Source organism: Pogoniulus pusillus, chromosome 25 (assembly GCF_015220805.1).
Source record: "Pogoniulus pusillus isolate bPogPus1 chromosome 25, bPogPus1.pri, whole genome shotgun sequence".
Classification (NCBI taxonomy): Eukaryota; Metazoa; Chordata; class Aves; order Piciformes; family Lybiidae; genus Pogoniulus; species Pogoniulus pusillus.
This window is the reverse complement of record NC_087288.1, coordinates 18,673,536-18,696,279: the sequence shown is the minus strand read 5'-3', so window position 1 is coordinate 18,696,279 and position 22,744 is coordinate 18,673,536. Positions and strand designations below refer to the sequence as shown.

Genomic DNA, 22,744 nt, shown 5'->3' with positions numbered 1-22,744 from the left:
TTCCTGTGAGTCGGTAGCAAAATTAGGGCCACAACTCCATGCAACATTACAGGCTTGGGGATGAGCAGCTGGAGAGCTGCATGGTAGAGAAGAACCTGGGGGTGTTGACTGATGAAGAGTAGGCAGCAGTGTGCTCAGGTGGCCAAGAAGGCCAGTGGCATCCTGGCTTGCATCAGGAAGAGCGTGAGCAGCAAGTCTAGGGATGTGATTGTCCTTCTCTACTTGGCACTGGTGAGGCCACACCTTGATTACTGTGCCCAGTTTTGGGGCTGTCACCACAAGGAGGACATTGAGGTGCTGGACAGCAACCAAGCTGGTGAAAGACCTCAAACACAAATCTTAAGAGGAAAGGCTGAGGAACCAGAGGTTGGTTAGTCCTCAGGAAAGGTGGCTGAGGGGAGAGCTCATTGCCCTTTACAACCCCCTGATAGGAGGTTGGAGCCACATGAGGATTGCTCTCATGTGCAACAAGTGACAGGACAGGAGGAAACAGCCTCAAGTTGCGCCAAGGGAGCTTCAGGTGGGGTATTAGGAACAATTTCTTGACAGAAAGGGTGCTCAGGCATGGCAGCAGGCTGCACAGGGAGGTGGTGGAGTCACCATCCCTGGAGGTATTGAAAAGATGCATGGATGTGGTGCTGAGAGATGTGGTTTGGTGGTGGCTCAGCAGCAGTGGTGGGAGCGTGAGCTGCGGTTGGACTCGATGAGCTCAAAGGTCTCTTCCAACAACAGTGCTCTGGTTCTATGAAAACAGGGGAGAAAGCTACTCCCTCTTCATGTTCCTGTTGTGCTTAAAGAGACCTCCTCTGCAGGTGCTTTATTAGACACCACAGGGGTGCTAAGCTCCCAAAGCCACCTACACATAAGTCAGAGCCCCTCCAGTGACCACTTGTTGGAGGCCAGGGTCCCCAGAGTTTCCAACAGAAGGCTACAGACAGCTTTAACCAGGCAGGTGCAGAGTCAGAGAGTGGTTGGACTTGATGATCTTAAAGGTCTTTTTCCAATCAAAATGATTTGATGCTTGCATGATTCCAGGTCCAGCCAGGGGAGGTGCTGATATCAGCAAAGATGAGTAGCTTCACCATCTGCACCTGCATCCACCACCCAAGGAGGCCTCAGCTACTGGTAGGATCTAGTGGGAAGGTGGTTTGCCAAAACCCCATGCCCTGGTTTTATTCTTAAGAGCAATGACAGAATCGTTTTGGTTGGAAAAGGCCTTTACAATCATCAAGTCCAACCATTCTCTGGCTCTGCCAAGGCTGGTGCTAAACCATGTCCCTCAGCACCACATCTCTGAGTCTTTGAAGCACCTCCAGGGATGGGGATTCAGCCACCTCCCTGGGCAGCCTGTTCCAGTCTTTGAGAACCCTTTCAGTCAAGAAGTTTCTTCTAACCTCCAACCTAAACCTCCTCTGGTGCAACCTGAGGCCATTTCCTCTTGTCTTCCTCCATTTACTCTCAACTCTCAGCATCACCATATCTCCATGCTCCCATTTAATTTCCCAAGCAGTATGGGCTTTGGTGGATTGATCCATGCAAACTGGAGGTATTGCCCCAGAAAAGACACATTTTCCTTGGCATCAGGACGTGCTGCTGTCGGGATGTACTGCCCATCAGCATGCAGAGCACACCAGGATCATAGAATTATTGAATGGTTTAAGTTGGAAGGGACCATAAAAGATTATTTAGTTCCAAACCACCTGCCTTGGGAAGGGACACCTTCCACTAGACCAGCTTGCCCAAGGCACTGTCCAACTTGGCCTTGAACACCTCCAGAGAGGGGGCAACACCTCGAGGATGTGAGGTACATGCTCATGGAGGCAGAGAATTCAAGCAAGGAGCATGAATCAGAAACCACAGAATGTCAGGGGCTGGAAGGGAACTTGAAAGCTCATCCAGTCCAACTCCCCTGCCAGAGCAGGAGCACCCAGAACAGATCACACAGGAATGCATCCAGGTGGGTTTTGAGTATCTCCAGAGAGGGAGACTCCACACCCGCCCTGGGCAGCCTGTGCCAGGCTTCTGTCACTCTCACAGGGAAAAAAATCTTCCTCATGTTTCCATGGCACTTTCTATGCCTCAGCTTCCACCACTGCCCCTTGTGCTGTCCTTGGGCATCACCCAGCAGAGCCTGGCTCCAGCCTTTGCATATTTAGGAACAGGAATGAGGTCACCTCTCAGTCTCCTCCTCTCCAAACTAAAGAGATCCAGCCCCCCCCGCCAGTCCTCCTAAGGAAGATGTTCTTCCCAACCATTTTTGTGGCACCTGGCTGCTGGGCAAGGCCAGCCTGTCCCCTGGGCTGACTGGGAGCACAGCTTTCTACTGGGGAGCTAGGGAGCATCCTTGGAAGAGCCCTCCCTGGAGGGGTGGGTGTCAGCTGGCGCTGGCTGAGACACAACTGGGGTCCGACCCAATCAGTCCCTTCCCAGGCTCCTAAAAATGAGGAGAGTGCTCTCCTAATGCCTTTGCCATCCGCTGCCCGCAGCTGGCACAGGCTGACAAGCTGCTGCGCTGCCCAGGAGGCTGGGCCAGCCACGCTGCCCCCTCCTGCAGGCCTGTCAGCTCCCAGCTCAAACCTGTCCCCTCCTCCCCAAGGACAGATGGCACCTCCGGGGCCCCCAAAGGCTTCATCATTCCTGCTAGATGACACCATCTAACCCATTGTATGCGCAGGGAGCTTAAGCCTTTCTTTACCATATCAAACCCCTGAGAGTGGCTCCTGAGGCTGTCCCTGCCGCCCCTCTCCATTTGGGGGAGGAATGAGAAGATTAAAAGCAGGAAGAACAGTGATAAGGGCAGAGAGTGATGAGCTGAAGAAAGAAGGGATAACTGTCTTGGGTTGGGTGCTTGGGCATGCTCCCACCACTGTCACCCTTGCAGTACAGCTCCCTGGGGGCAAAATGAAGATGAAGCCGATCCGGAGTCCTCTCAGCTTCTCTCCGACAAGGAGGACTGCTAAGGCAGCCTTGTTTGTGGGCACTGGGCTCTCCATGTCAGCCTAATTAGTAGCCTCCTCTGAGCTGGGCCAGGGGATGGTTTGCAATGTCCCAGCCCCTGTTTATATGCTGTCATGATAGAGATGGTCCTCGCCTGCACCCCATCATAGAATCACAGAATGGTTTGGGTTGGCAGGGACTTTGAGGATCAACCAGTTCCAAACCCTCTGCCACGGGCACCTTCCACTAGACCAGGCTGTTCAAGGCCTCATCCAGTCTGGCCTTGAACACCTCCAGGGAGGAGGCATCCACAGCCTCCCTGGGCAGTCTGTTCCAGTGTCTCACCACCCTCACTAGAAAGAGTTTTTTCTTAATCTCCAGCCTAAATCTCCCCTCTTCCAGCTCAGAGCCATTCCCCATCATCCTATCACTACAAGCCTTTGTTAAAAGGCCCTCCAAAGCTCTCTTGTAGGTCCCCTATAGCACTATAAGGTCTCCCCAGAGCCATGTCTTCTCCAGGCTGAACAGTCCCAGCTCTTGCAGCCTGTCCCCTGTCTTGGTGCCACAAGTGCACAGGGAAGGCTGGCTCCCAGCAGGGACCCAGTGCCACTGCCAGAGAGCCCCTGCCTGTCCTGCCTGCAATGCAGCAGAGATATGTTCCAACGTGCCCAGCATGAGTTAAGTGGCAGGACATGCACCCACTGACTACAAAATGGCCTGGGGAGCTCAGTTTCCAGTTGAGCTCCTTCACCTACAGCTGTGGTTTAACACCTCAGGTTGGGGGATGGGTTTGGTGCCAGCTACAGCACCCACAAGTGCTTCTGTTCCCTCCCCATCCACTCAGATGAGGCCAAACTCTGATACCCACCCTCCTCTCCCTGCTCCCCACACACCTCTCCAGCCTTCTTGGATCCCTCTCCCTCCCCTCCAGGGCTTTATCCTGTGGTACCCTACCAAGCAGGTCCCTGAGGAGTTCAAAGCCTGCTCTCCTGAATTCCAGGCTAGTAGCTTGACACACACCCAGCTGCACTGCTGCAGCCCAAGGAGAGTAGTCCTCCTCTTCTTCATAGAATCCTCACACCGTGGTAGGGGTTGGAAGGGAACTCTGAAGACCATCTAGTCCAACACCCCTGCTAAAGAAGGCTCACCTAGAGTGAGCCACACAGGAACACATCCGGGTGGGTTGGGAACACCTCCACAGATGGAGACTCCACAGCCTCTCTGGGTGGCTGATCCAGTGCTGTGCAGTCCTCAAAGAGAAGAAGTCTTTCCTGACGTGTACATGGAACCTCCTGTCTTTGTGTCCATTGCCCCTTGTCCTGCCACTGCACGTCACTGAGGAGAGCCTGGCTTCACCCTCCTCACACTCACCCTTTAGCTATTGAGCAGCACTGATTAGATCCAACCCCCTCCCCCCATCCCTCGGGAGAGTCTCATCGGCCCACCCACCCTAGGCGAAGTAGAGCACTCTGCACCCCACGGGACGCACACCACTGTGGGGACTGGCTGGGGACCTCCGCATCTCCCCTCCGCACTGGGCTCCTGCTGCCGTGCAAGCAGTGGAGTGATTGCTTGCAGCATGACTTGGCCCAGGGGGGGTTGTTGGGATTAGTTTGTTTCGTTGTTTGGTTTTGATGGGGTTTTTTGTCCCACAAGGGCTTTTATCTCCTGGTGCCTTTTACAATGTTTGCCAGGGAAGAAAAAACAATAACCGCCCACCCAAAGCTACGCCCATGAGCGTCTCTGCCCTCCGCTGCCAGCGGCGCTGCTGCAGTGTCTCACCTCCCGCTGCCCACGGGCAGGGCTCTGTGCGGCGCTGCTGCAGTGTCTCACCTCCCGCTGCCCACGGGCAGGGTCTGTGCGGCGCTGCTGCAGTGTCTCACCTCCCGCTGCCCACGGGCAGGGTCTGTGCGGCGCTGCTGCAGTGTCTCACCTCCCGCTGCCCACGGGCAGGGTAACTGTGCGGCGCTGCTGCAGTGTCTCACCTCCCTATGCCCACGGGCAGGGTAACTGTGCGGCGCTGCTGCAGTGTCTCACCTCCCGCTGCCCACGGGCAGGGTAACTGTGCGGCACTGCTGCAGTGTCTCACCTCCCGCTGCCCACGGGCAGGGTCTGTGCGGCGCTGCTGCAGTGTCTCACCTCCCGCTGCCCACGGGCAGGGTCTGTGCGGCGCTGCTGCAGTGTCTCACCTCCCTATGCCCACGGGCAGGGTAACTGTGCGGCGCTGCTGCAGTGTCTCACCTCCCTATGCCCACGGGCAGGGTAACTGTGCGGCGCTGCTGCAGTGTCTCACCTCCCGCTGCCCACGGGCAGGGTCTGTGCGGCGCTGCTGCAGTGTCTCACCTCCCGCTGCCCACGGGCAGGGTCTGTGCGGCGCTGCTGCAGTGTCTCACCTCCCGCTGCCCACGGGCAGGGCTCTGTGCGGCGCTGCTGCAGTGTCTCACCTCCCGCTGCCCACGGGCAGGGTCTGTGCGGCGCTGCTGCAGTGTCTCACCTCCCGCTGCCCACGGGCAAGGGTCTGTGCGGCGCTGCTGCAGTGTCTCACCTCCCGCTGCCCACGGGCAGGGTAACTGTGCGGCGCTGCTGCAGTGTCTCACCTCCCTATGCCCACGGGCAGGGTCTGTGCGGCGCTGCTGCAGTGTCTCACCTCCCGCTGCCCACGGGCAGGGTCTGTGCGGCGCTGCTGCAGTGTCTCACCTCCCTATGCCCACGAGCAGGGTCTGTGCGGTGCTGCTGCAGTGTCTCACCTCCCGCTGCCCACGGGCAGGGTCTGTGCGGCGCTGCTGCAGTGTCTCACCTCCCGCTGCCCACGGGCAGGGTCTGTGCAGTGCTGCTGCAGTGTCTCACCTCCCGCTGCCCACGGGCAGGGTAACTGTGCGGCGCTGCTGCAGTGTCTCACCTCCCGCTGCCCACGGGCAGGGTAACTGTGCGGCGCTGCTGCAGTGTCTCACCTCCCTATGCCCACGGGCAGGGTAACTGTGCGGCGCTGCTGCAGTGTCTCAGCTCCCTATGCCCACGGGCAGGGTCTGTGCGGCGCTGCTGCAGTGTCTCACCTCCCGCTGCCCACGGGCAGGGTCTGTGCGGCGCTGCTGCAGTGTCTCACCTCCCTATGCCCATGGGCAGGGTAACTGTGCGGCGCTGCTGCAGTGTCTCAGCTCCCTATGCCCACGGGCAGGGTCTGTGCGGCGCTGCTGCAGTGTCTCACCTCCCACTGCCCACGGGCAGGGCTCTGTGCGGCGCTGCTGCAGTGTCTCACCTCCCGCTGCCCACGGGCAGGGTCTGTGCGGCGCTGCTGCAGTGTCTCACCTCCCGCTGCCCACGGGCAGGGTCTGTGCAGTGCTGCTGCAGTGTCTCACCTCCCGCTGCCCACGGGCAGGGTCTGTGCGGCGCTGCTGCAGTGTCTCACCTCCCTATGCCCACGGGCAGGGTCTGTGCGGTGCTGCTGCAGTGTCTCACCTCCCGCTGCCCACGGGCAGGGTAACTGTGCGGCGCTGCTGCAGTGTCTCACCTCCCGCTGCCCACGGGCAGGGTAACTGTGCGGCGCTGCTGCAGTGTCTCACCTCCCGCTGCCCACGGGCAGGGTCTGTGTGATTGCCACCAATATAATTATAAACTGCTGGCTTTACCTCCTCCCCCACTACCACACGGGCAGACTTTGGCCTCCACCTTGCATTTCAACCTCCTGTCCCTGTTCAGGGGGAGCTTGCACAGCAGGGGTAGAGCTCCCTGGGTTGAGGACCTGCTGCAACGCCCCAAAATGAAGAGGAGTGATGTGGGGAAAGCAGGGCAAGATGTGATGGGGAAGGAGGCAACGTCCAGACTGCCCTCCTCACTTCCACCTGTCATGGGCATGCTGGGGGAAGGGATAATAGAACAGTTTAGGTTGGAAGGGATGTCAAACATTATCCAGTTCCACACCCCCCACCCCCAGCCTTGGGCAGGGACACTTTGCACTAAACTCTGTTGCTCAAGGTTTTATCCAACCTGGCCTTGAACACCTCCAGGGAGGGGGCATCCACAGCCTCCCTGGGCAGCCTACTCCAGTGTCTCACCACCCTGGCTGTAAAGAATTTCTTCCTAATCTCCAGTCTCAATCTCCCCTCTTGCAGTTTAAAGCCATTCCCCCTCTCCCCTCTTGCAGTTTCAAGCCATTCCCCCCCATTCCAGGCCCCCTTCGCACCCTCTAGCCCAGGCAAAACCCAGCCACTAGCGGTGAGCGCAGTGGCGGAGTCCACACCTTAGTTGATTTACCTGGAGGTGACCCGGTGGTGTGGCCACCCCCGCGGGGCTGCTGGCTAACGTGTAACCACACATGCCCTGCTATAAACCCCGCGGGGCTCGCCGAGTGGCTGCTCTGGCTCTCTGCCCCGCTGGCTGGCAAGCAGGAAAGGAAAATCAGAAGTAACTGTTCTTGCAGGCTGCCGGGCAGAGGGAAGCAAAGCTTCCACGCTGCCTTGCTCACCAGGAAGGAGAAGGCCCCCACCTCACTCCTCTCTGTTCTCCATCATTAAAACCTCAGGACGATCGTGCTTGCTTCCCTCCACCAACCTGTGGAGATCTGTCAGGGTCCCCAGGGCTTGTCCACACGAGAAGAGCAACAAAATTCATTCAAACTGCTGGTGAGAGTGGGCCAGAGGCTTATGGAGCCCCCATATAAATGCTGAGGGGATGGCTGTGGCTTCCACTTCACTGAAGCATAAAATTGTTTCAGATGGAAAAGACCTTTAAGATCATTGGCTCCAACCATTCTCTAACTCTATCAAGGCTGGTAAGCCATGTCCCTCAGCATCACATCTCTGCCTCTTTTCAACATCTCCAGGCATGGGCTTTCAACTACCTCCCTGGGGAGCCTGTTCCAGTATTTGAGAACCCTTTCAGTGAAGAGGTTTCTTCTAATAGCCAATCTAAACCTCCCCTGCTGCAACCTGAGGCCACTTCCTCTCATCCTATTACTCGCTACTAGGGAGAAGAGACTGACACCCACCTGGCTCCAGTCTCCTCTCAGGGAGTGAGAAGGTCTCCCCTCAGCCTCCTCTTCCCCTGACTAAACAACTCCAGTTCCCTCAGCTGCTCCTCACCAGAGCTGTTCTCCAGACCCTTCACCAGCTCTGTTGCCCTTCTCTGGACATCTCCAGTACCTCAATATCTTTCTTGCAGGGAGAGCCCTAAAACTGAAGCCAGGATTTAAGGCGTGCCCTGAGCAGTGCTGAGTACAGGGGAACAACCACGTCCCTGGCACTGCTGGTCACACTGTTCCTCATGCAGGCCATGATGCTGGTGACCTTCCTGGCTGCCTGGGCACACAGTGGCTCATCCTCAGCCAGCTGCTGGTTGACACCCCCATCTCTTTCTCTGCTGGGCAGTACTCAGCTGCTCTGCCCCAAGCCTGGAGAGTGCGCAGGGTAGTTGTGACCCAAGGGCATGACTCAGCATTTGGCCTTGCTGAATCATTCATACCCATCATAAAACTCACCCAAGCCTGGAGAGGAGGCTAACTTGGCCAAAACAAGGCACTTCCACACACCCATTCCATTTGCAGAGTCTCTGTGGACCAAGAAGCCCCCAGTGGCCCTGCTTCATAATTACTGAGGAGGGACACAAACTTCAACACATTTCCATTTGCCCTCTGTTTTTGCTAGGTTTCCCAGGCCAACAATCCAGTTCCAGTGACAGTAGGCAGGGCTTGCTCCCCTCGGGGGTAGCTTCTCTGGTGTGCTCAGCTCCATGTCAGTCCCAAGACGTCTGTCCGAGGCATGCTGGCACATGCAGACCCAGGGCCTCCTTTGGCCCAGCACCAAGGGTGCAAGAGTGGGTGGCTGGCCCAGACTCTCTGGGGTGAATCTCTAATGGCAGCACTGGTGACCTCCTCCCACGTCTTGATGGATATTGGTTTAGTTTGGATTCAGCCTTTTTATTTTGGTCTTCTTTCCAACTGAGGTAGCAAGAGTCATTGGACACTGGAATGGGCTGCCCGGGGAGGTGGTGGAGTCGCTGTCCCTGGAGCTGTTCAAGGCAGGACTGGACGTGGCACTTGGTGCCATGGTCTGGCCTTGAGCTCTGTGGTAAAGGGTTGGACTTGATGATCTGTGAGGTCTCTTCCCACCCTGATGATACTGTGAGACTGTGAAGAGTCATTGTGCCTTGGTGGAGTGCTCAGGGTGCACGCAAGCTGATGAGTATGTGCACCTGCACACGAGTGGAGGAGCTGGCTCTGCAAAGAGGGAAGGACAACTTCACTCACCAAATGCCCTGGAAAGGAACCCTGAAAGCTCTCAGAAAACATGCTTCTGGGATCTTTTTATTACTTGTTCCTTTGAGTTTGATGAGATCTCTCTTCCTTGCTATACATGGGAGCAATTCAGTGAGGGGGACTGTGGTTTAAGCCATGACCCTTGAAACAGGTTCAGATAAGACCTCACCTCCAGCCCCTTCTGAGGAAGGGATGCCATCCAGAGGGACTTGGGACAGACTTCAGAGGTGGGCCCATGACAAACTCGTGATGTTCAACAAGGCCAAGTGCAAGGTCCTGCACCTGGGTCAGGGTGACCCCAAGCACAAACATAGGTGAGGAATGGCTTGAGAGCAGTGCAAAGGAGAAGGACCTAGGGGTGTCCACTGATAAAAAACTCAGTGTGAGCTGGCAGTGTGCACTGGCAGCCCAGGCCAACAGTGACTGGGCTGCACCACAAGAAGTGTGACCAGTAGGACAAGGAGGGCGATTCTTCCCCTCTACTCTGAGTACTCTCATGAGACCCTACCTGGAGTACTGCATCCAATTCTGCAGCCCCCAACACAAGAAGGACATCAAACTGCTGGAAAGGGTCCAGAGGAGGCCACAATAATAATCAGGGATCTGGAGCACCTTTCTTGTGGGAACAGGCTGAGAGAGTTGGGCTTATTCAGTCTGGAGCAGAGAAGGTTCCAGGGAGACCTTAGAGCAGCCTTCCACTGTCTGAAGGGGGCCTACAAGAAAGCTGGAGAGGGGCTTTTGACAAGGGCTTGTAGTGACAGAATGAGAGGGAATGGCTTTGAGCTGGAAGAGGGCAGATTGAGACTGAAGATTAGGAAGAAACTCTTTCTAGTGAGGGTGGTGAGACACTGGAACAGGTTGCCCAGGGAGGTTGTGGATGCCCTCTCCCTGGAGGTGTTCAAGACCAGGCTGGAGAAGGCCTTGAGCACCCTGGGCTAGTGGGAGCTGTCCCCTGACCACGGCAGGGGTTTTGGAAGTAGACAGTCTTGAAGGTCCCTGACAACCCAAACCATTCTGTGCTTCTGCATTTTATGGGGTCTGCCTTCCACTTTTCTGCTACTGGTGCCCCACTATGCTGAGCCATGACTGAGCACCTTCTTTTGTGGATTCTCTGGTGGCTGATACAGGGTTCAGCTGACACTGCCAGCTCTCCCTCTCACAGGGTGCTCCCTTGCTTGGCATACCCACCCACCACAAAGAGCTGAGCCATAGCTCTTCCACATCCACCAAAACGGCTGCAACAGGCCAATGAGGTGGAAGTTTTAGAGACAGGAACTGCAGTGCAGCCTCACCAGCAAGGCTGACAGACACTCATGTCAGAGCACAGAGGAGAGGCAGGGAGTGGATGAGGCACAGACGGTGTAAAAGTTTCATTTTCCTTGGAAACCAGGATAAAAACCACCCCCTAAGGACTGACTTCAGACATGTTATCCGAGATCACCATAGAGATCTGAGCTGTTTGCCCAGCAGAAAAATGGTCTTCAGCTTTTCACAGTCTCCTCCACATGAGTCAGCTCTTCCCTAAGTGGTGCTCAACACCTTCTCCATGAGAGGGCCGGTGCTGCTGTGCCCAGGCCAGCAGAGGAGGAGCCAAGGCATCACAGAGAGGTGTGCTGTGCCACACCAGGAGCCAGCATCACAGAGAGGTGTGCTGTGCCACACCAGGAGCCAGCATCACAGAGAGGTGTGCTGTGCCACACCAGGAGCCAGCATCACAGAAAGGTGTGCTGTGCCACACCAGGAGCCAAGGCATCACAGAAAGGTGTGCTGTGCCACACCAGGAGCCAGCATCACAGAGAGGTGTGCTGTGCCACACCAGGAGCCAAGGCATCACAGAAAGGTGTGCTGTGCCACACCAGGAGCTGAGGCATCACAGAAAGGTGTGCTGTGCCACACCAGGAGCCAAGGCATCACAGAAAGGTGTGCTGTGCCACACCAGGAGCTGAGGCATCACAGAGAGGTGTGCTGTGCCACACCAGGAGCCAGCATCACAGAGAGGTGTGCTGTGCCACACCAGGAGCCAGCATCACAGAAAGGTGTGCTGTGCCACACCAGGAGCCAAGGCATCACAGAAAGGTGTGCTGTGCCACACCAGGAGCCAGCATCACAGAAAGGTGTGCTGTGCCACACCAGGGGCCAGCATCACAGAGAGGTGTGCTGTGCCACACCAGGAGCCAGCATCACAGAGAGGTGTTCTGTGCCACACCAGGAGCCAGCATCACAGAGAGGTGTGCTGTGCCACACCAGGAGCTGAGGCATCACAGAGAGGTGTGCTGTGCCATACCAGGAGCTGAGGCATCACAGAGAGGTGTGCTGTGCCACACCAGGAGCTGAGGCATCACAGAGAGGTGTGCTGTGCCACACCAGGAGCTGAGGCATCACAGAGAGGTGTGCTGTGCCACACCAGGAGCCAGCATCACAGAGAGGTGTGCTGTGCCACACCAGGAGCTGAGGCATCACAGAGAGGTGTGCTGTGCCACACCAGGAGCTGAGGCATCACAGAGAGGTGTGCTGTGCCACACCAGGAGCTGAGGCATCACAGAGAGGTGTGCTGTGCCACACCAGGAGCTGAGGCATCACAGAGAGGTGTGCTGTGCCACACCAGGAGCCAGCATCACAGAGAGGTGTGCTGTGCCACACCAGGAGCTGAGGCATCACAGAGAGGTGTGCTGTGCCACACCAGGAGCCAGCATCACAGAGAGGTGTGCTGTGCCACACCAGGAGCTGAGGCATCACAGAGAGGTGTGCTGTGCCACACCAGGAGCCAGCATCACAGAGAGGTGTGCTGTGCCACACCAGGAGCTGAGGCATCACAGAGAGGTGTGCTGTGCCACACCAGGAGCCAGCTCGTGGCGGCCAAGGCATTCCTTTGCTGCGGAGAGCAAGCAGTGGAGCCGGCAGGGAGTCACCGAGGGGTTCGGCTTGGAAGGGGCTGCGGAAGCTCCTGCAGTCCAGCCTCCTCGAGTAAACAGAGGCATCCTCAACTCGATCAGGCTGCTGTCAAGCCTCACCCTGAATATCTTCATGGGTGGAGCCTCAACTACCTCCCCGGGCTACCTGTCTGAGTGTTCCACTACCCTCGTGGTAAAGGCCCTCCTGAGCCACACTTTCCTCAGCACAAGCTCACCCTCTGTCTCGCTCTGCCAGAGCATCACTAACCTAACACATCTCCTTGCAGGAAATCACCGTGGCTCTGCCAGTAGCACAGCCCCTACTGTCCCCATGAGACCTCTCTGCATCAGGCCTGGGGCAGTCAAGATTGTTACAGGGGGAAACTCAGAAATCTCCTTCTCTCCTGCTGTCTGGTTTGGACAGATTCACTCTGTGCTGGATCAAGAACTGGCTGGATGGCAGAGCCCAGAGCGTGGTGGTGAATGGTGCCACATCCAGTTGGCAGCTGTCACTAGTGGTGTGCCCCAAGGATCAGTGCTGGGCCCAGTCCTGTTCAATATCTTTATTGATGATCTGGACGAGGGCATTGAGTCCAGCATCAGTAAGTTTGCAGACGACACCAAGCTAGGAGCAGGTGTTGATCTGTTGGAAGGTAGGAGAGCCCTGCAGAGGGACCTGGCCAGGCTGGATGGGTGGGCAGAGGCCAATGGGATGAGACTGAACAAGGCCAAGTGCAGGGTTCTGCACTTTGGCCACAACAACCCCAAGCAGCACTACAGGCTGGGGACAGAGTGGCTGAGAGCAGCCAGGAGGAAAGGGACCTGGGGGTACTGATAGATAGTAAGCTGAAGAGGAGCCAGCAGTGTGCCCAGGTGGCCAAGAGAGCCAATGGCATCCTGGCCTGGATCAGGAACAGTGTGGCCAGTAGGTCAAGGGAGGTTATTCTGCCCCTGTGCTCAGCACTGGTCAGGCCACACCTTGAGTGCTGTGTCCAGTTCTGGGCCCCTCAATTCAAGAAGGATGTTGAGGTGCTGGAACATGTCCAGAGAAGGGCAACAAAGCTGGTGAGGGGCCTGGAGCACAAATCCTATGAGGGGAGGTTGAGGGAGCTGGGCCTGTTTAGCCTGGAGAAGAGGAGGCTCAGGGGTGACCTTATTACTGTCTACAACTACCTGAAGGGGCATTGTAGCCAGGTGAGGGGTGGCCTCTTCTCCCAGGTAACCAGCAATAGAACAAGGGGACACAGTCTCAAGTTGTGCCAGGGTAGGTCTAGGCTGGATATTAGGAAGAAGTTCTTCACAGAGAGAGTGATTGGCATTGGAATGGGCTGCCCAGGGAGGTGGTGGAGGCACCGTCCCTGGGGGTCTTCAAGAAAAGCCTGGCTGAGGCACTTAGTGCCATGGTCTGGTTGATTGGATAGGGCTGGGTGCTAGGTTGGACTGGATGATCTTGGAGGTCTCTTCCAACCTGGTTGATTCTATGATTCTACGATTCTATGCTCCTTTGCTTTAGCCGAATCCTAGCTCAGAAACGCTCCCCCCAGCATCTCACTACCAGGTGCTCCTGCCTCGCTCATCCACCAGCGTGCCACTGGCTGGCCTTGCCGAAGCCAGATGCAGGAGTGCCTCAGGAAAAGGAAAATGGGCTTTCCCACACTGCTGCTGCTGCAGGACTTTAACCCAAACCCAGCTGCTAATGTGGTCCATGCCTGGGCTCTCCAGAAAGTGGCCTCCCTGAACGAACTCACCCCAGGTACAGGCAGAGGGCAACCACCCAAAGGAGAAGGTGGCAACAAATTGGTCTTGTGAGGAGCAGCTGAGGGAACTGGAAGGCAAGCTCCAGGGAGACCTCATTGCTCTCTACAACTCCCCAAAAGGAGGTTGGAGTGAGGTGGGGATTGGTCTCTTCCCCCTAGTATCAGGTGACAGAACAAGAGAAAATGCCTTGAAACTGTGCCAGAGGAGGTTTGGGTTGGAGATTAGGAAAAAGTTGTTTCCTGAAAGAGTGGTCAGGCATTGGAACAGGCTGCCCACAGAGGTCCCTTGTGGTGGCAAGAAATGTGTGGACATGGCACTTTGGGGTGTGGTTTAATGGCCATAGTGGTGTGAAGTTGACAGTTGGACTCAACGATCTTGGAGGTCTTTTCCAACTGACACAATTCTGTGCTCCTATGACTTTAAGAGCAGGGCCATGGTAAGGGAGGTCAGCACTTCAGCAAGACCTGCCCATTGGGAGGGAGAGGAGAGGCAAGGCAGCCTGAACTACTCTGGAGGAAACACAGCCTGTGAAAACACAGCCTGAATATTCCCCACCTGGGGCTTTAGCCCCTCAAGTGATTCATGCCAGGCTCAGGTAGAGGTGCTTGGCTTCCAGCCAGCATGAGCTGCACCCTTCTGCAGTGCCAAGGGCGCTGGCTCACATCCGCCGCGCATCTGGCTCGACCCTGTTCTTGGCACTCCAGTGGCCTTGGACACGTTACAAGCCCTTATGCAGAAGCCTTAATAACAGTAAACACAGCAGTGTGAGCAGAACTATTAGACTCAATTGAAACATTATCATCCCCACTAATTTCACCTTTCATTTTAATGGCCTGCACTCGGCACATAGATGAAAAAGATGATAGCGAGGAAGCACTGCCTTCACCTTTGGGTTTCTTCTTCCCCGCTGGATGGAGCTGGGGCTGCGACCCTGCCACCCCTCACAGCAACTGCTCTCCAGCTCTTCTAAGCTCCTCTTGGGAGTATCCCAGCCTGGCTTTGAGGCAGAGACCATGCAGTTGTTCAGTCTGGAGAAAAGGAGGCTGAGGGGAGACCTCATTGCTCTCTACAACTGCCTGGAGATTGGAGGAGGGGGCAACCTCTTCTCCATGGTGTCAAGCTGCAGGACCAGAGGAAATGGTTTCAAGCGGCACCAGGGAAGGTTCAGGCTGAATGTTAGGAAGTATTTCTTCACTGAAAGGGTTCTCAAACACTGGAACGGTCTGCCCAGGGCAGTGATGGAGTCACCATCCCTGGAGGTGTTTAAGCAGCGTGTGGACCTGGTGCTTAGGGACATGTGGTTTAATGTTGATTCTTCAGTGCCGAGTGGAGAGTTGGACTGGGTGATCTTTGAGGCCCCTTCCAAACAGGTGTTTCCTGTGATTCTGTACCTGCTGAGCTTGAGATTCCTTGTACTCCACCTTCCTGCCTGGCAGAGGGCTGTGGTAGATGCTCAAAGCTAAAAAAAGAAGAAGTACAGAAGGAGTTGAGGAGAAGCCTCCACAATAAACATCTCACCCCCCCACTCATATTTAGGGAGCTCCTGAGACAAGCACAGCACCCAGACAACGAGGGTGGCTCCAGTGACTTGTTCAGTGGTAGCAACAATAATTTCCACAGCTCACTCCTTCCTTCTGCTTGGGTTAAGCCAAGTGCCCACTGGCTGCACTTGGACTGCAGGAAATGGTCTCCTGACCTACTTTAGGCTTTTATAGACCTTGTGGGACACCCCACCTCCCCACCGGACAGCCTTTGCTTGGACACGTTAAGAAGAGTCTCTTGCATCTCTGATATGCTCATCCTTCTGAGAGTGACTGCTGACAAGCTCCCCGCTTTTTGGGAGCATGGCCTGAGCCCCTGCTCCACAGCAGCCAGGAGAAAGATCGCTTTAAAGTGTTACAGGGTTAAGTGTCTGGAAAGGCTTAGGTCCTCTAGCTGAAGCACATCTGAAGGTGGTGGATGAAAGCCACCCACGATAGCCATCTGTTGCCCTCACACGGGAGCACCAGGGAACATCGTTTCTGTTTGTAAAGCACTTAAGATACTCCAGTGAGGAGGCGCCTGGGAAAAGCCCCCAGGGTGAGGAACAACCTCGCTGCCTTTGGAGCAGGAAAAAGTGCCAAACACGAAGCCTGAGGCCACACACTGAACAATGAGAAGAAACCAAACAACTCCTTCAGCTGCTGGTCCTGCGCAAGCTGGATTTTCTGGGCAAGGGAAGCGCAGAAGTGGAGGTCTTCAAGCAACAGACGTAAAAAGTCTTTCTTGAACTAAATACAAACCTTTTTTTGTTTGTTTCTTTTCACAGCTGCGACCACACTGGACACAGGAGCAGCCATGGGAAGCTCCGGGAGTCATCTCTTTCGGAAGGGCACAAGGGCAGCTGTCCTCCCGTGGTCAGAAGGGTTCCAGCTGCTTGTTCTACCATGTCTAGGATTATCAAATCACTGAGATTTGAAAAGAAAAGACCTCATTAAGTCCAACCACGAAGCCAATAGCACCACGGCCGCTCACCCACGTCCCAGGCACCATGTCTTTTCGGCACCTCCAGAAGCGCAGGTTCGGCCACCTCCCTGAATAGCCTGCTCGGAACCTCTCAGGAGAGAAGCTTCTTCTCATGTACAACCTAAACCTCTCCTGGTGCAGCCAGAGACCACCTGCTCTCCTCCTGTCACTTGTTCCCAGGGAAAAGCAGCTACCACCCACCTCAGTACGACCTCCTATCAGGGAACTGCAGGAAGGAAGAAGCTCTCCCCTCAGCCTCCTTTTCTCCTCACCAGATCTGTTCTGCAGACCTTTCACCAGCTCTGTTGCCCTTCCGTGGGTACGCTATAGCATGTCCATCCCGCAGAGCGGGGCCGCGCCGCAGCCGTGGGGCCGGCGAGGCACAAGCACACCCTGAAGCCCGGCAGAGGCGAGCGGCACGGCGGGCGGCGGCCAGCCCACAGCACACCTCAGCCACGCAACCGCAGCGCACAGCCCCTCCGCCGCGGCTCGGCCCCGCCCCGCATCGGCGCTCCGCTGCTCCGGCCTGGCTGCGGCGCTCGGCGCTCGGCTGGCCGCGCCTCCTCTGCCCCGCTCTCCCCACCCGCGTCCCCCGCAGCCGGACCCGTCCCTTCCCCGGCGCAGAGCAGGCGGCCCGGGCCCGCCCCGCCGCCCGCGGCCGCGATGTCCAGGAGCTCCTGGGCGGTACTGGCCATCTCCGCGCTGCTCTCCACCGCCACGGTGGTGGGCGTGCACGTCCAGCAGCGGCGGGAGCGGGAGGTGAGTGGGCTCGAAACGGGCGAGGGGGGCAGGGGGAGGAAGAGCGGGTCCGTGCCCCGCCTCGCACCGCGGCCCCGAGCCGCCGGTCCCGCCCCGGCAGAGCAGGCCCGGCCCCCGGCGCCGCCCCTCACCTGCGGGCCCAGCCTGAGGTGGCTGCGGCCCCGCCCGCGCCGCGCCCCGTGCCCCTCGCGGCCGCTCCGGGCGCCGCGGCCGCTGCACGGGGGAGCCCCCGGCCCCGCTTCCCGGCCCCGCTTCCCGGCCCCACTTCCCGCCGGCCCTCCGCCCCCCTGCCTGCCTGCCTGCTCACGTCCTCCTTCTAGGGAGGTTCCTGGCCCCCTCTGCGCTGCCCTAGTGAGTCCACATCTGCAGTACCGCGTCCAGTCCCGGGTTCCCCAGTTCAAGACGGACAGGGACATACAACAGAGTGTCCGAGAGAGGCTACAAGGATGGTTAAGGGACCAGACCAACTGTCTGATGAGGAAAGGCTGAGAGACCTGGGGCTGTTTAGTCTGGAGAAGAGAAGGCTAAGAGGAGATCTTGTTCATGTTTGTAGATATTCGAGGGGTGGGTGTCAGGAGGAAAATGCCACTCTCCTTTTAGTGCTGTCCTGTGATAGGACGAGCGGCAATGGATGCAAACTCGATCTTAGGAAGTTCGTTGCTATCAGTACAGACTGGGGGATGAGGTGATGAAAAGAAGCCCTGGGGAAAGGGGCTTGGGGATTTTGATGGATGAGAAGCTGAACGTGAGCAGATGGTGTGAGCTTGCAGCCCACAAGGCCAGTCACATCCTGGGCTGCATCAAAGGCAGCACTGTCAGCAGATCCAGAGAGGTGGTTCTGCCACTTGACTCTGCTGTGGTGAGACCTCATCTGGAGTACCGTGTCCTGCTCTGGAGCCCTCAATACAGGAAGGACATGGAACTGATGGGGCAGGTAGTTCATGCCCCAGGCCAGCCTGCTGCATGGAGTTTGCCATGCAGGCTGTAATTTTACCCCCACAAGAGATTGTCAGTGCTTGAGAATCACAGAATCGTTTTGGTTGGAAAAGGCCTTTTAGATCATTGAGTCCAACCATTACCTACCTCTGCCAAGGCTGCTGCTAAACCATGTTCCTCAGCACCACATCTTTGTGTCTTTGAAACATCTTCAGGGATGAGGCTTCAACCACCTCCCTAGAGAACCTGTTGCAGTCTTTGAGAACCCTTTCAGTCAAGAAGTTTGTTCTGATCTCCAATGTAAAGCTCCCTTGGTGCAACTTGAAGACCTGTGTTTAATTTTGAGGCCTTCGGTTCAAGGATGATTTTGAGGTGCTGGAGCAGGTCTAGAGAAAGGCAATGGAGCTGGTGAAGGGTCTGAAGAACAGGTCTTGTGAGGAGCAGCTGAGGGAGCTGGGCTTATTTTGCTTGGAGAAAAGAAGGCTGAGGGGAGACCTTCTGGCTCTCTGCAGCTTCCTGAAAGGTTGGAGCCAGGTGGGTGTCAGTCCCTTCTCCCTAGTATCAAGTGATAGGACAAGAGGAAATGGCTTCAGAGTGCACCAGGAGAGGTTTAGGTTGGACATTAGAAGAAACTGCTTGACTGAAAAGGTTCTTAAAGACTGGATCAGGCTCTCCAGATAGATGGTTGAATGCCTGTTTTCCCTGGAGGCATTTCAAAGAGGCAGAGATGTGATGCTGAGGCACATGGTCCAGCACTGGCAGAGTCAGAGAATGGTTGGACTCAAGATCTTAAAGGTCTTTTCCAACCCAAGCAGTTCTATGGTTCTGTGATCTATCTAAGCCAATGCAGAAGACAAACAGCCCTCGACTCAGTGAATAGAGACAAGTGAGAAGAGTTCACTTCTTTGTGGCTCTTTGCTGCAGTTCTGAAGGTGTCTTTTGCAGACTGCGTTTTCAAAGCTAATGTCTTCGATACCTGACAGATCACAGAATAACTGAGTTTGGTGAGGGAATGCTTTGCAACTACACCATTCTGCCCACACAGTTTCTTTGTTAGTAATGAATAGTAATGAAATATTAAGTTGACCTCTGTCTTCAGCAGTTACTGATTTGTGACCTGACTTCAGCTGCTGGAGATGGATAAGAAGGCCAATGGTTTTAGTAGCTTAATTTCCAGAGAGAGCTTTGATGGTTGGCTGACAAATCTCTCTCTGCATTTTCATGCCAGGATAAAATAGTAAACAAAACCTTTCTCTTTTAACCTTTACAGGAGAAATATTTGGCTACACAATGTGAAGTTATTGGCATTGTAGGTGAGGGATAAAATCCTGTGAGAACTTGTCAAATAATAACCACAAACCTCCTCTAAAATGACTTCAGGGTCAGCTTTCAAATAAATTATTTGCATCATTAAGATTATTCTCTCCTGTTTTGGCCATCAGGTTAAATACTTTATTCCTATCTTCAGTATCCCATGGCAAACCTTGGTGCCTGTGAAACCCTCTCATTCCTGAGCCAAGCTGAGCATGAGAGGGTAAATTGGGCAGGTGGATAATTCTTTAAACTTCAGTTTGACTAAAGTTAGCTTCAACTAAAGTTAGCTTCCATTAAACTTAGCTTCAACTAAACCTAACTTTAAACCTAGCTTCAATTAAAATTCAACTAAACCTAGCTTCAACTAAACCTCAACTAAACTAGCTTCAACTAAACTTCAGCTTACAACTTCTTCTACTAAACTTCAACTTACAACTTCTTCTACTAAACTTCAACTAAACCTAGCTTCAGTTAAACCTATCTTCAACTAAACTTAATTTCAAGTGAAGATTCTCATGTTCAGTTGGGTTAAAACATGACTGCCACCACTACCACCCAGCTTGATTTAGTTTTGAGTCAGGGTTGGCTCTCAGGAATCATTTCCTGGTTTTGCTTGTTGATAATATCTCAGTCCTCATTTATTGTACTTTTAAAGAAGCTTCTGACTATTGCTTTGAAATCTAGTAGCTCTCTGAGCGTCTCAAAGCATACTGTCTGCCAGAGGAGCTCAGGCCAGGGCACCCCTGTACTCAGCACTGGTCAGGCCACACCTTGAGTGCTGTGTCCAGTTCTGGGCCACACAATTCAAGAGAGATGTTGAGGTGCTGGAAGGTGTCCAGAGAAGGGCAACAAAGCTGGTGAGGGGCCTGGAACACAAAGCCTATGAGGAGAGGCTGAGGGAGCTGGGGGTGTGCAGCCTGCAGAAGAGGAGGCTCAGAGGTGACCACATTATTGTCTACAACTACCTGAAGGGAGGCTGTAGCCAGGTGGGGTTGGGCTTTTCTGCCAGGCAACCAGCAATAGAACAAGGGGACACAGTCTCAAGTTGTGCCAGGGGAGGTCTAGGCTGGATGTTAGGAGGAAGTTGTTGGCAGAGAGAGTGATTTGCATTGGAATGAGCTGCCCAGGGAGGTGGTGGAGTCACTGTCCCTTGAGGTCTTCAAGCCAAGCCTGGCTGAGGCACTTAGTGCCATGGTCTGGTTGACTGGCTAGGGCTGGGTGCTAGGTTGGACTGGATGATCTTGGAGGTCTCTTCCAACCTGGTTGATTCTATGATTCTATGACTGGACATCCCACATTCTCCTTTGCACTGACACTTGTTACCCAGTTCAGGGAGTTAAAACAGCAGAGTACGACTTGCTTTGTGAAGAAAAGAAAAACCAAAGCCAAAAGAGAGAGCTTTGTTTTCTGCTGGCTGCACCCTTTGCTGCCCCAGGGATGAGATGAGCAGTGCAGGCAGTGTGGAGCTAGAGGGAGGGCAGCAGCACCAGCTGCAGTGGGTCAGAGTTGCAGGGTCACTCTGTCTCAGCTCTCTGTCACGTACATGACCGATTAAACGCTTCATGTGGTCCCTGCTTCCTTCCAGAGTTAGTGACAGCCTTGCAGTCTCCTCTGTCCACTGTCCAGTCTCGTCACCCATGTGCATCTGGAGTTTAACACCTGGCTCCAAGCCAGTGCCTCCCCTCCTCAGCCCATGTCACAAGTTTGTTTTTCACTTATTTTCCATTCCCCTGGTTAAGAGGTAAAGTTTAAACATTTAGCCTGATCGTCAGAGTGGGGAAAAAACAACTTGCAGGTAGCAAAGAGGGAGAGAGAGAGAGAGAAATTGAGAGAGAGAGGTCTATAGAGGAAAAAAAGAGCATCTGGGATTTCCTTAGGGGCTTTTTAAACCCTCTGTGGGCCTTACCCACTGGTGTGCGAACTGCTCCTCTGCGTTACTATGTGTTATTTCTAACAGACAGTTTCAGGGAGAGGGGATCTTTCTGAATGAGTGCCCTGCCTTTTCGCAAGAGCTTGGCACACACAGGCTGTGGGATTTCTGCCAGCCTTGCAGCAGATGTCTACAAGGTAATATTTGAAGAATGAGATGTGAGCAGCAGGAAGCAGACAAGGACACGTGGCAGGTCTTCTTTTGGAAATCCATTTCCAATTTGCCGCCAAATTCTCTCTGAGCAGAGCAAAAGTTCTGGGGAGATGAGTTCAGTTTGGTAGATATTTAGGGCAAAGATAGCAGGGTTTCTAGCATGTGTCTGTCCTGCGTGGCACAGGAATTATGTGTGCCTACCATTTATGTGCTCAGTTGCTTCACTGTGCAACAGAAATAAAGCACTTTTTGGTGCAGCACCATTATCAGGGAATCATAGAACATTTTTGTCTGGAAGGGACCTTAAAGATCATCTAGTTCAAACTCCCCTGCCATGGGCAGGGACACCTCCCACCAGACCAGCTTGCTTAAGGCCCTGTCCAGCTTGGCCTTTAACACATCCAGGGAGGGGACATCCACAGCTTCCCTGAGCAACCTGTTCCCTCCTCGCTTCTTTGTCCTCCTGCTTCTCATCACGGGCGTACTGGGGGAAGGAGTCATAGAATCATAGAACAGTTTAGGTTGGAAGGGATCTTAAAGATCATCTAGTTCCAACCTCTCTGCTGTCCAACCCGGCCTTAAACACTTCCAGGGAGGGGGGATCCACTTGTCCAGTGTCTCACCACCTTCACTGCAAAGAATTTCTTCCTAGGCTAAATCTCCTCTCTTCCAACTTAATCCATTCTCCTTTGTCCTGTCACTATAAGCCCTTGTCAAGAGTCCCTCCCCAGTTTTCTTGTAGCCCACTTCAGGTACTGGAAGGCTACTATAAGGTCTCCCCAGAGCCTTCTCTTCTCCAGGCTGAACAGCCCCAACCCCAGCCTGTCCCACAGGGGAGATGCTCCAGCCCTCCAATCACTTTTGTGGCCTCCTCCAGCTGTGCTCTGCAGGTCAGGTGGCTGTGGCTGCAGGTGCTGGCGGAGGACTTGCAAAGAGAGCGTGGTAAAGAGCCCTGCAGCAGGGATTGGAGTCTGGGTGGGTGTTAATCACTTTCAGCATGCAACACGCTGTGATAAACGCTGTCCTTTGTGTTTTCAGAGACTGCACAGTGGAGTTCTCAGAGATCTTGAGCGTCAACACCAGAAAAAGGAGAATATTCGCCTTCTAGAAGAGCAGATAGCTTTGACCAAGCAGCTTATGGAAGAAAGAGACAAGGCACTAATGGAAAAAGGGTCCCAGCAGTCCTAGGCACAGAACTGGGTCCTTAGAGGTTTGATTAAAGATGTTCTGAGGTCACTGGTGGCTTAACTGCTTGCAAGTGTTTCAGCAAGCAGAGGTAATCTGTGAAAGACGGTTTCTTTTGTATAGGTT

The 22,744-nt window shown here is 54.8% G+C and overlaps 1 protein-coding gene and 1 long non-coding RNA gene across 2 annotated transcripts; one reads left to right on the top strand and one right to left on the bottom strand.

The window, feature by feature from the left end:
• Nucleotides 1–14,644: 14,644 nt before the first annotated feature.
• On the bottom strand, nucleotides 14,645–16,831 carry LOC135186447 (uncharacterized). The gene is made up of 2 exons (XR_010306869.1): nucleotides 16,119–16,831; nucleotides 14,645–15,295 (listed from the first exon to the last, which is right to left on the bottom strand). It is a non-coding gene; the product is annotated as an uncharacterized LOC135186447 (long non-coding RNA).
• Nucleotides 16,832–16,938: 107 nt separating this feature from the next.
• On the top strand, nucleotides 16,939–22,623 carry LOC135186681 (protein PET117 homolog, mitochondrial). Its single transcript, XM_064164630.1, has 2 exons — nucleotides 16,939–17,100; nucleotides 22,472–22,623. Exons 1-2 carry the CDS (start codon nucleotides 17,005–17,007, stop codon nucleotides 22,619–22,621), a joined length of 246 nt encoding a protein of 81 aa, XP_064020700.1. The 5' UTR covers nucleotides 16,939–17,004; the 3' UTR covers nucleotides 22,622–22,623.
• Nucleotides 22,624–22,744: the final 121 nt, after the last annotated feature.

Bases quoted from the DNA above. Each gene is read 5' to 3' on its own strand.
- LOC135186681 (XM_064164630.1), top strand. From the start codon at position 17,005: ATGTCCAGGAGCTCCTGGGCGGTACTGGCCATCTCCGCGCTGCTCTCC. The intron at 17,101-22,471 runs GTGAGTGGGCTC...TTGTGTTTTCAG, and splicing joins AGCAGCGGCGGGAGCGGGAG to AGACTGCACAGTGGAGTTCT.